At 41.9% G+C, this 12,428-nt stretch overlaps 2 protein-coding genes across 3 annotated transcripts in view; both read left to right on the top strand.

The window, feature by feature from the left end:
* Window positions 1-275: 275 nt before the first annotated feature.
* On the top strand, window positions 276-2,129 carry vsx1 (visual system homeobox 1 homolog, chx10-like). The gene is made up of 5 exons (XM_063191428.1): window positions 276-663; window positions 969-1,047; window positions 1,170-1,293; window positions 1,414-1,594; window positions 1,755-2,129. The coding sequence occupies exons 1-5, from the start codon at window positions 276-278 to the stop codon at window positions 2,036-2,038; spliced, it is 1,056 nt and encodes a 351-aa protein (XP_063047498.1). The 3' UTR covers window positions 2,039-2,129.
* A 3,667-nt stretch (window positions 2,130-5,796) lies between these two features.
* The window catches only part of acss1 (acyl-CoA synthetase short chain family member 1), a 30,930-nt gene continuing 24,298 nt past the window's right edge, over window positions 5,797-12,428 (top strand). Inside the window, exons 1-3 of one of the 2 annotated variants that reach the window (XM_063191434.1) lie at window positions 5,797-6,497; window positions 6,794-6,890; window positions 8,345-8,544. In XM_063191434.1, the coding sequence (XP_063047504.1) occupies window positions 6,137-6,497; window positions 6,794-6,890; window positions 8,345-8,544 (658 nt within the window). In that variant the 5' untranslated portion in view covers window positions 5,797-6,136. The remainder of the gene's footprint in view (window positions 6,498-6,793; window positions 6,891-8,344; window positions 8,545-12,428) is intronic. The other variant, XM_063191435.1, reaches the window with a different exon arrangement.

The raw sequence follows: 12,428 nt of genomic DNA, 5'->3' as shown, positions 1-12,428 counted from the left end.
ATCTAGAGCGAAAAAAAACTACTTAGGACCAATTCGAATAGAGGGAAGAAAATCCTTATCGGATTTAAAGGAAAATTGGTGGCAATTAATCCCGTGGGATTGAAAAGGGGGAAACGCCTCCTCTTAGTTGACATCCCCCATCCAGCGCATCTGATTGGACGCTGAAGTTGTGAGGGACGAGGATAAATTGTCCCACTGACGCTCTTCCCGGCATCATCCGTTTGAGCTTTAGGGAGAAAGAGAAAGTCGGCTTTGCTTGACAGATGACCACCACCATGACCGGACGAGAGGATGCCGCGGACGAGAAACCCAAAGTCAAGATTCTGACTCCCTCGTTTGGGATCGACAAAGCGAGACTTAACGCCTCGGGATTTAGATCTAAGGGCTTTGCCATCACCGACCTGCTGGGTCTAGAATCAGAACTTCAGCCCCACCAGACTGGGCCTGGAAGTGGCGGCAACAGTGAGGGTCCCAGCCCTGGGATGGGAGGCTTCTCTTTCGCCGGCGGTTCCTTGCCTCTTGGCCTGGGATTCCTCTGCAGTTTGGCGGCTCAACAACCACCTGGAGCCCCGTGTTTTCTGCCAAGCCATATACCCCTTCTTCAATCGAGGACAGAGAGTCACTTCATGCAGAACTTGGAGCAGCAGAGAGACGCTTATTCCGGTACATATCAGAGTCATTTACGATTACGCACTGTGATTTACGATGTGATTTACGACAAGGGGCTGTCCAGTGGTGCTGAAATCGGCCTCCGCTAGTTCACAAATTCGTACACAACAAATTTATTTGGGGGAAATCAGTGTGTTCGAAGAGATTTGAACAGTGTGTAAAAATGTCTGAGATTTGAGGAAGGAAACTATATTTTACTACTTTTTAATAGGCCTAACTGAAAATTCCACTGTGAGAGATTAGTGACACAAAATGCATAGCCGAACTATAATTCCCAATTCTTTCTTTTCCCCCACTAGATGACGAGTGTCTGTCTGGAGATAGAAACGATGGCAAAAACTCAGGAAACTCTCAGAAAAGGAAGAAAAGGAGACACAGGTACGTTTCTTCCATGACTACTGTATTTCCGTTTTTGTCACCAATTAGGAAAAAGCGAAATTCGATGCCGCAATTCATGTGAAATATTTTTTATTGATTTTTTTTCTGAAATTGTTCTGTAGGACCGTTTTCACATCCCATCAACTGGAAGAGCTGGAGAAGGCTTTCCAAGAGGCGCACTACCCAGATGTTTACGCGCGGGAAATGTTGGCAATGAAGACAGAATTGCCAGAGGACAGGATACAGGTAATTGCAAGGAAATCACGCCAGCCATCCTCACTCAATCAAGAGAAATGCAATCCTTTAATTCACAGACAAATGTCCAAACACAATAATGACACAATGTGTGTGTGTATTTTAAAACAGGTGTGGTTCCAAAACCGTCGCGCCAAGTGGAGGAAGCGGGAAAAGTGCTGGGGCCGCAGCAGCGTGATGGCAGAGTACGGCCTGTACGGTGCCATGGTGCGCCATTCCATCCCCTTACCGGAATCTATCATCAACTCCGCCAAAAGCGGCATGATGGGCTCGTGCGCTCCCTGGCTTCTAGGTGAGCCTGCAGGTTGTTCACCCTATTTACACTTTTGACTCAAATATGTATTTCAACCATGAATACATAGCTGAGGCGTCTGGTGAAAAGCTGGCAGATTTGAATTCATGCGTGATCTGTAACTATTTAACTAACAAAACAACGCTTTGTTCATCGACAGGAATGCACAAAAAGTCGATGGAGATTACAAAGAAGTCTCCGGGCTCGCCTGAATCAACTCACTCGGATTCCTACAGCGAGGACGCAAAGGCGAAGGACAGCGACATGTCCTGGTCAAACAGGGCCAGTGCAGCGGACGATATGGAGGACATGGCTATTGACCTATCCAGCAGTTCGAAACAGGACAGCAAGAGCACTTTGAAATCTTCACCTCGGATACATGACACCAGCAGCGAGTCTTATGGAAGGTCGCAATCCAACAGTGACTCCGAAAACGACAGTTAAAACTGTTCACAAATGAATTCCTAAAAAAAGAGACTCAAATAGAGCAATATCAACCTGAGGACTAATTTATTGAAAGCTCTGGGCAGATGCTCCATGATCCATCATCTTTGTAGAAATATATTTGTCTTTTGTTTTTTATGGTCATTGTTGGAGTCTTTTTTGTTTAAAACAGCAATTTGATGTTTATTGTTTTCAGTTACTTTTATTCCAATCATTTAGTATTTAAGGAGCCACACGGGTGTTTTCAATGGCACCACGATCATTAACTCCCCAATGTGAACGTGGTTGTTAAGTGAAGTAATTATTATATCCCCTATTATTATTTTCAAACTCATTGGGAAATGGGGGTATTAATTTATTACCACCTGTTTTAGTTGTGTTGTTTTGTGGACAAAACCTACAATCTTCAATACAAAAAAGGGCTCGCCTGTGAGCCTGGTTCTAAAGCACTTTAACTGTGGTGATGCTGAATGTGATGTACAAATCTCAAGAGGAAGACGGATGAACCAAACACATGGATAAATAAAAGATATATGCAATCCATTTTATTGTGTGTGTGTGTGTGTGCGTGTGTGCGTGTGCACGCTCGTGTATCTTATTGTAGGAAGGAGTACAGCCAGACAGTCCATGTACTGTTAACTCTGCTACTGTAGGTGTTGTTGGTGAATAACTAACCAATAAGAGCTGAGTACAGCTCAGTAAAAAGCAAAACAATGTAAGACACAAAACCCAGGATGCAGCATTACAGTGAGGAGTGAGTGGTTACAACAGTATCTATGATGATGAAGGTTGCATCCTTGTATAGGAAAGCCTGTTGAGAATAACTAGGAACCATCCAAGTAGCAGACAGAACTGTAAAGCACATGCCGCAGATCAGGACTATAGCCAAAATGTTACTTAGTGTAGTACACAGTGCACTGTGAACAAGTGAGCTTTTCAGATTCGCCTATAAGGCCAGATAGATGTTGGGAAATAATTGAATGACTTGGGTCATCAAAGATACTACCATGATATTTTAAAATGTTAATCGTTAAATTACTTGAATTGAATTCAGGAACAGTTCTAATACTCTAGTTCGTCGACAAGGAGTACTGAACGCCTTAGTTGAAAAGCATAACGAAAAGAGTTTCTCTCATAGCTATTTAGAATATCTGTGTTCATTCTTAAATAGGGCATACACTGTCATAATAATATCAACAACAAAGTAGGACATAGGTTGCAAACAATACGAAAGGATGCATAGTGTAAATGTGTAATCTTAGTCAGAACAGTGGAATATTTATTTTTTATTTGAAATTAACAAATTTTTTATTGTTTCATATTTCATATTCATATTTACCCAGAACAAATTTTATTGCACCTTCAAAACATAGTTTCCCCCCCCTCAAATTGCATTGACTTGTATTGTTTACCAGACAGAGCACTTGTTATGTTGTTGACAGGCCATTCCAACCCATTATCCACATTGCTCTTTCCATAAGCCCTATTGTGGTGGCTTTATACTGCCATTAAATACACTAAACGCCTGCATGACCGTTGGCCCACTTACTTTATGGCCCCTTATAAGACACACATTCATATCAGTTTGGTTATTATTATTATTATTTTTGATGTGGCCGTTAATCTTTAAAACCCCTCCTGGCCTAATCGGCCATAATTCCCACTTAATGGTCCTCAAATCATATAATTGTTCTCTGGCCCCAAGTCTGTTGGCTGTGCCCTAATGCCCTGCACAGCATTTAATCTCGTTTTATTTCCAAATGACAATGTTGACTCCGGCTCTTTGGCATACTTATGACCGTAGCCGGGATGTTAATTCTCTTTTTTTTAATAGCATGGTTATGTTTCTGCTGATGATGGTTCAGTTCAGATGATAAAAGTTTATATTAATGTATGATGTTATAGAGGCCTATACGCTAATGGCAAAAAAGCATTATATAGAGATGGAGCCTTATATGGAGAAGGCATAAGCTATATGACCTATTATCACTGGCACAGCAACTCATTTGCATACTGTGTATACACACGCACGCACACATGCACGCATGCACGCACACACACACACACACACACACACACACACACACACACACACACACACACACACACACACACACACACACACACACACACACACACACACACACACACACAGGTGCGCACAAACACATACACTACCATGTGTGCACACACCCACACTACCATGTCATTTACCCAATTCCATTTCCTAACCATTTCACCTGCGTATACACCTGCTGAAGACATCTCTCTCCCCCCTCCCCCACCCACACCCACACCAATCTTTCCACTCTTTTATTGAATCATTCAATTGAAGTGTCTAAATGTATGATGAGCACAGAGAACTGTAAATCAATAATCACATTGATTTAATCCAGTTTAGGAAGTCACCTGAGTCTAGGCCTAGTATGTTGTTGTTTTTCGCAATGCACAAAAAAACAGATCCAGGAGCACACAGGCCTGACACTCGTCCACAACAATCTAAAACACAATTAGATTTAATATAGTCCGAATAATATGCTATTATTATTTTTTTCTGAAACGGATAAAAGAAAAGAGATTACCACTAAAGAGAGCACACAAATACAGAGTGAGATTACAGCCACTCCAGACAGAGCGATAGGCCAGCACGAGGAGTATTTAATATATTAAATGTCATAAATCACAATACACCTAGCAAATCCTCCATCCCCCCCCTCTCCCCCTCCCCTGTTGTCATCACCGCCCCGCACCACCCTTCACCCCTCACAAAATGACAATTATGTGATGGTAAAATTATGTATAAAGCTTTATCATTACTATTCACTGTACCTTATTACTACATTAAATGGCCAGGCGTATTTTGAACCATATCCTCAGACAACAATATTTAATCTATTTAATATCAGATGATGTAAGGCGGTGAATGTTTTAAAAAATTGCCTTTCCATTAGTCTTTATCCCTCTGAATGTTTGTGACATTGGCCAACAATGCATACGAACACACACACACACACACACACACACACACACACACACACACACACACACACACACACACACACACACACACACACACACACACACACACACACACACAGAGAGAGAGAGAGAGAGAGAGAGAGAGAGAGAGAGAGAGAGAGAAGGAAATGTATCCCATCTTGCAGAATACCAAGTTTGCATTTGATATTGTTTGCAAGACATTAGTTCACAGGCTAATACAAAGTAATTGATTGATTGAAGGCATTGATTAAAATAAATATAAATGTATAAATGACAAATCCACAGAATCTGGCTTTTGGCGACACCATGTTCAATGAATCACTCATTTTGACTTTTGCAGATGAAGTTTCAAAAGCTCACTAGAACAGAAAGTACAGTGTGTGCTCAACTAGAGCAAAACCGAAAGTACAGCGCAGAGGTTTCGCCACTAGGCGACACTATAGTTCTGCAAACAAGACGCATTAAAAACACAACTTTTGTGCCACGTTTAGTTGAGTTTTTTTATTGTACCAAGCAACAGGTTGCGCTCTGACTGTATTTTATTAATGATCATGACGTATTGACTATAGAGTCAGTCAGGTTTTTATAACAACAAGGGAGAATTACTCTAACCATAGCCTGCACATAAAACTTTTGCACGGTGAAGGCTAGGGGTGTCATCATTTATTTATAGCTTACTCACAGGGGAAACAAAACGCACATAAAAGGACCCTCACAGCCGGTTTTGAAAGCATGGTGTGCACTAAACTTGAAATCAATCTCTTATACGAGCTGTGATACTAACATTGCATTAAGCTTACTCACAAGCAGTCTGACAAGAGAATGTGATTGATATCCACAAACTTTTACGAGCAGGCTACATAGCCTACAAACTACACCAACTGGTGAGCTGGCCTTCTGAAGAAAAGTCTATTCTGCCTATCTTACGCAACATATTGAGTCACTCACAGAAGGCGCGGAGGATACAGATGAGGATGTTCAAAGGACTGGGGCTTTTGAGCACTTTCGCTTACTTATCCCTGCCCTCTTGTCTCCAACACCACCTGGGGAAAATCGAGAGCGCAGACCAAACAGCGGTCCCCACGCTCAAGACGGAATATGGCCGCACATAGGACTTCTGCAAGTATTTTATCCCTCCTTCACAGAGGAAATGTGTCCTTCAGAAGAGACTGTTGCCAAAGGGCTATCCTGGTTTCGCCTGGAAAAACTGTTGTGCACTTAAGAAGAACACTATCAAGTACAGGAGCGAAGAACAAGGAGTTACTGCCGCACTTGAGCTCCAATCTCGCTGGACGCTCACACACAGAGTTGTATGAGCTGTCTCTGAACTCTGAAACATTTTGGGGAACAATCGCTAAGGAAAGGTTGACATGGACCAAACCATTCGAACAAGTGAAGGATTGTGATATTGCTCAAGGACGAATCAACTGGTTCCTTGGAGGACAGCTGAATGTTTCTGGTAATAAGAAAACCAGTCGTTCCTTCTCTTATTATGTAACCATGTTCTGAGCCAAAAACCCACACCCGTTATTTTGCGCAGCAATATCCCTCACAATGCAATGCCCACGCAACTCGTGTTTCAATTTGTTTTACATCTTTTGCAAATGGCATTTGCTAACAAAATGTTAACTTATAAGAAAGAACAATACGTTAGGATGGTTTGTTCAACCTAGTGAAAAGACTTTTTCACGTTGTATACAAAGGCAATGTGTTGTTATGGTTCCTCTATTCACCAAGCGGTATTTTGGTCCTCAGTGAACTGTCTGGATGTCCACGTCGCAAGGCATCCCGACAAAATAGCTCTGGTGTGGGAGAAAGATGAACCAGGCACGGAGGTGAAAGTGACCTACAGGTAAACCCGTGCTGACTGAGTGACCTACCAACTGGAATTTCAAGCACTAGCGCTAGTGCTTGCAATAGGCCTATAGGAGTAGCCTAAATGTAGGCTACTCAAACTAATTACAACATTTGTAGGCTATATGTCCTTGTACAATACAGTTATTCCTCTTCACTGCAAGAGTAGGCTACTTCTAGACTCTGCACACCCTGTCAGTTTGCACCTACTTTAGTGCCACACACTAGGATACATGTCATATTTTCTTAATACATCGGTATGTTTTGGAACCATCCGGGTCTTTTAATTGATGTTTTAACTGGTGGTGTGCAGACGCACCACCATGCACAGTTGTTTACATGTTCCCAAGGCTATGACGTGCTGAAGCTTAGAAGACATTGTGCAGAAGTACAAGCTATGCTTCTTAAGAGCACAGAGTTCTAGACATGGGCTGTGGGCCATTTAATGTGTTTATCATAGTTGTTTACGGATCAGACTGTTCTCCCCACTATCTGGCTCTCAGACATATAAAGGGTTAAATGCTACAGTACTTAAGGGCTTCCTGTACTTGAGCACAAACAGGATACTTGGGGGTTCTTCAGTTAGGGAGCCGTGCGCTCTGAACGAAACCAAAAGTGCAGAACAAACATGTGCTTTTAGATTTGGATGTGCATGCTTTGCAAACTGACAGTCTTTACTGATTGGGAGTACATTCTCACACACACACATCCAAACCCCCGGATTGTAGTACAATTTCACAATTTGTGTAACACAACCTTGGCATTCTATCTGTTCATTGTAACTGCAGTGAATGGCAGATTTTTAAAATCAAGATGTGCACATCTGCTTAGTCAGTTATTCCTTCATATTTACACATTCACTTTCAATAATATTCACCCATTATTTGTTAAGGTCCATATACTGTATATCCAATGCCTTGCTGCATTTATTGTTGTTAAATGCAGTTACACAAATGCTGATATTTTGGTAAGGCCCCTCTTATAAATGTGTTATTACGTATTACTATAGGTCCTGTGCAAGCCATAGTTGTGCGATAGTGAAGTCTTTCCAACCACTATTGCAGTGTTCCACTAGCAGGACGGGACACATTATGAAGCTTCTAGTATAAGATCAGTTGGACACATTATACCACTTACTGCAGTTATACATCACAAATGCAGTTCACTTCAAATGTTAACGATCACTTAATAATGATTAAATGCTGTGAAATCCTGGAATATGTAATCGAACAAATAATACAGTAACAATACAGTAATTTACTGTTACCCCAAGCAATACATGCCTCTACAGTAAAACACAACGCACAATGCAACAATACAGTACTTTGTTGTAAGATTACAGTTAATAACCATGAAACCCCTGTATTTTTTCACAGTGTGTATATAATTACTTAATAGATATCTATTATCACTTAATTGGTGTCTAACTAATTGAACCATTCCTGTCCCCAGGGAGTTGCTGGAGACTACGTGCCGCCTGGCCAACACCCTGAAGACCCATGGCATCCAGAGAGGGGACCGAGTGGCCATCTACATGCCCGTGTCACCCATGGCGGTGGCGGCCATGCTGGCCTGTGCCCGCATAGGGGCCGTACACACAGTGGTGTTCGCAGGCTTCAGCTCAGAGGCACTGGCAGGGAGGATACAGGATGGTGAGTTAGTGAGAGAGGGTGTGCGTCTGTGTGTATGAGTGAGAGACAGAAGGATAGCATATTTATGTGATGCATATGGTGTGTGTGTGTGTGTGTGTGTGTGTGTGTGTGTGTGTGTGTGTGTGTGTGTGTGTGTGTGTGTGTGTGTGTGTGTGTGTGTCCGTCCGTCCTTGTGTGTCGGAAAATGAAGGAGAATACTTTTATGCACTTTTAGGCCGCGATATGCTTGCTGCAGAATACCTGTGTGCACTTGTTGTGCATGAACGTGTTGCCATGCGAATTATGTCAATTTTGTGTGTGGTAGAGCACCAGTCAGTCACAACGTACGCAGACATGTGCGTAGGGTGCAATATTATTGACAAAACCGCGAGGGGTAATCTCCCGAACTTCCATGTTGAATTTGTGGTAGAGTCAAACAATGGAGGGAAGCATTAATAAGATCCCTGTTTGCTCTCTGCTCCCAGACGATGCCTCCAGTATCATCCCAAAGTGCTCTAGTCCTCCTGAAGCAAGTATATGCACTTGGTCGCATGCAGTTGCATGCATAGTTTTAGGCTCACAGCAATTATGTCACACACACGTGTGTGTATGTGTGCACGACGAGTCCGCTTTTTTGTAGTGCTGGTGTGTTAGTATGTTTGTGTTTGTGGGTGCATGTGGATAAGAATCAAAGAGAGAGAGCGAGGGAGCGAGGGAGGGAGGGAGGGAGGGAGAAAGGGTATATTTTAATGTGTTGTTCATGGTGTTTGTGTGTCTATGTGTGCGTGTGTGTGTCTGTGTGTCTAGCCTGCACATAACCTGAGTCATGACCCAACGCAAGTCTTGTCACAGCAGGTTGTATAGCAGGGAAGCACGCAGACGAGCAAACCAAGAAATTACACTCGTTACCTCACCCCCAAGGGCAAAGATGTGTGTCACCGCACATAGCGGATGGCAGGAACAGTGGACTGTGTCAGTTGTTGTGAAATCACAGGATTACCCAGTTTCGTCATGCTTCCCAAACACAGAGGTTAGGGTTTATCAGGCTTTTCAAACTCTTTTCTTTGCATAATGGCTTTTAGCAACAATGACAACTTCCTTTTTTACTACACATGAGTGATTCTACGATTCGGCTGCGCTTGTCCATGGATTTTATTTGCCAATTCCACTAACTATTAACTGCATCCAATGATCCAATGATATTAGCACACATTTATCTTTCATATAATACAGAAAGTGTAGACATGGCATTATTTCCCTCAGCAAGAATGAATATACTGGTTTTGGGCGTTTTCATGCCGTCCTGTTTTCCAAATGTCAGATTCAGTCTTCATATTAGCATGTAAAGAAACTTGTTTTGCCCAAGACGATTGCAAATGTTGATTCACAGTAATCATCACAATATGACAAAGCTGTCAGAAAGACCACTGTCCTTTCTATTATACATGAAATTTGCCATTTTGTGTGTGTCCACGAAACCTGTGTTAACCGTGTCACGGTCTGAAACCCCCTCCATAAATCAGTAATGGTTTGGTCTTAGGCCATACGAATAACATCACATGATGTCATAACCTCTTTGGCAGGATATGGGAAGACTTTTTGGTACGTTTTGAGCTCCATCCTTCCATAATTTAATACATTCTTTTTCATGTTCTCATAGCGGGAAAATTGCCTGTCAACTGTGTTATCAACATATTCATAAGAATCTGAATTAGACATCACATGTAGAAAAACACAGATAAAGCATACAAATACATGAATTGATTAAGGTGTTGTGGTGGAACTTCTGAGGTCCTCAGTTAGCACAAAAGCATAAAAATGGCTGAAATGTCAAGCCGTGTTACCGTCAATGGTGTTACAATTAACTATGACAGTTGAGGAGGAGTATGTTTTTGCCAATTTATATCTATATTGACAGACAAACAAACAAAATAATTTGTGTTCTAGGGAGATGGGTTTGTCTGCTCTGTTTTTTCTCCTAAAAAAGTGCTGACTTGTTCCCCTGCACTGTTGACCGTAACACAGTTGAGTAACACAGTTGACTGTTTTGAAAGTGTTTTTGTGCTATTGATCCCTTATGTGTTGGAAAAATCCTATGAACAGACACTAGGGATTATCTCTGGAGAAGGAAGTCTTGTGTAAGGAGGGTGACTAAATTCAAATCAGACGTTACAGGGATTTATAATGAAAAATGTGTCAGTCTGTATCACAGTGAATCATAAAATCCTACTTATGAAGCTCAACAATCACATTTTCTATGTCAGTTGCACAGATAAATGACAACATTATTGCTAAGGGACATAAGCACTTTCAAACGTATGTTGTTTCAACTCTGTAGTATTTTTATATAGGCCTATGTTTGAAATGACATAGTATTTGTCCATAACACTGTTGACAAAATAATCAAGCAAATGTTTGCTTTGATTAGAGTATTTATCAAATGATTTAAGATTAAGCTTGGCCATTTGTTGTATGTAAACATCTAGGTCATTTAGTTGAAAAAAAATACTGATAATTGACATTTTGCTTTTGCCAAAAGCGCAGGCGAATCGTAGAATCACTCACATGCAGAAAACACATCTTACTTACTCCAGTGTTTTCCCATATCCCAAGTAGCATGGTGTGTAGTGCTAAGCTCCCCTCCGCTTTTCTCTCTCTCTCTCTCTCTCTCTCTCTCTCTCTCTCTCTCTCTCTCTCTCTCTCTCTCTCTCTCTCTCTCTCTCTCTCTCTCTTTCTTAAAGCATTCATGCCGTTCTCTTAATGGTTAAGGAGATGGGCAGTAACCTGACGCCTGACGAAGACCGCCTGAGGTCGAAATGTTGTGTTTAATAAATCGGTGAGCAGCAACACTGTGCAGATTATTCTTTCACGTTTGTTTGATCCAGCACCTATTTTACTAGATGTGCGCGCATAATTTACCCTACTTTTAAACTGTATTCACAACACTTACCCTACTTTTTACTGTATTCACAACACACACTTCATTTGTTATTATTATACGCGTTGTCTGTATACTATAATCCCTTTCTTCTTGCTTTTTCTGTACTTGCCATTTTGCCAATGTGATACTTCCTGCTTGCACCTGGCCTGGTGGCTGGTTTAGTGTAATGTTGTTGTTAAGCAGGCCGCTGTATGGTGGCAATACAGCAGAGGTCTTGGAACTTAAAACTTGAACTTGAACTCTCATTCAGGTCACTGCACTTGGCTTTCACCTTGAGGTGTGTGTGTGTGTGTGTGTGTGTGTGTGTGTGTGTGTGTGTGTGTGTGTGTGTGTGTGTGTGTGTGTGTGTGTGTGTGTGTGTGTGTGTGCGCGCGCGCGCCTGCACCTGTGCATGTGTATGCGTGCGTGTGTGTCTCTGTGTGTATTTGTGTGTGTGTGTGTGTGTACTTGGGGGAGGGGTGGTGATAAGTGTTGTATGTGTCAACATAAGCTTCACTTCCGAGAATTTCACATCTAACGGGGAATGTCAAGCAGTGGTAGTTGATAGTGGCTTGTGGCAGCTCGTGTCCTGCCTGGTACAATGCACTGTCCCAAAACAAAAAGGCTGTCATTAGGACGGCTATTTATGACGACATGTGAACTGTTCCCCAGAGACCTCTAAGCCAGTAGGACAAATATAGCAGGGGTTGGGGGGGCAAGGACCCACATGTACAATGTGACAGGACTGTGTACAGTGAAGAGAGTGGAATCAGATGGGTATGATAGATATATATATAGATAGATAGATAGATACCGTAGATAGATAGATCGATAGATCGATAGATCGATAGATAGGTACACAGTAAATTCTACAGTGCTCATTTAACACTTAAAGAGTTAATTTGAAATCATTTGGACTGAAATGAACTCTCTAAGTGTTGAATTAACACCGCAACATTTACTGTGTAGGTAGATCTAGTAAGCA

The sequence above is a fragment of the Engraulis encrasicolus genome, chromosome 24 (assembly GCF_034702125.1).
Source record: "Engraulis encrasicolus isolate BLACKSEA-1 chromosome 24, IST_EnEncr_1.0, whole genome shotgun sequence".
NCBI classification, from domain to species: Eukaryota; Metazoa; Chordata; class Actinopteri; order Clupeiformes; family Engraulidae; genus Engraulis; species Engraulis encrasicolus.
Note: the sequence above shows the minus strand (reverse complement) of the source record. Positions and strands in the feature narration are given on the sequence as shown.

Excerpts from the sequence above, each read along its gene's own strand:
- vsx1 (XM_063191428.1), top strand. The coding sequence starts at position 276 with ATGACCGGACGAGAGGATGCCGCGGACGAGAAACCCAAAGTCAAGATT. Across the intron at positions 1,294-1,413 it reads TGCCAGAGGACAGGATACAG|GTGTGGTTCCAAAACCGTCG; the intron begins GTAATTGCAAGG and ends ATTTTAAAACAG. Across the intron at positions 1,595-1,754 it reads GTGCGCTCCCTGGCTTCTAG|GAATGCACAAAAAGTCGATG; the intron begins GTGAGCCTGCAG and ends GTTCATCGACAG.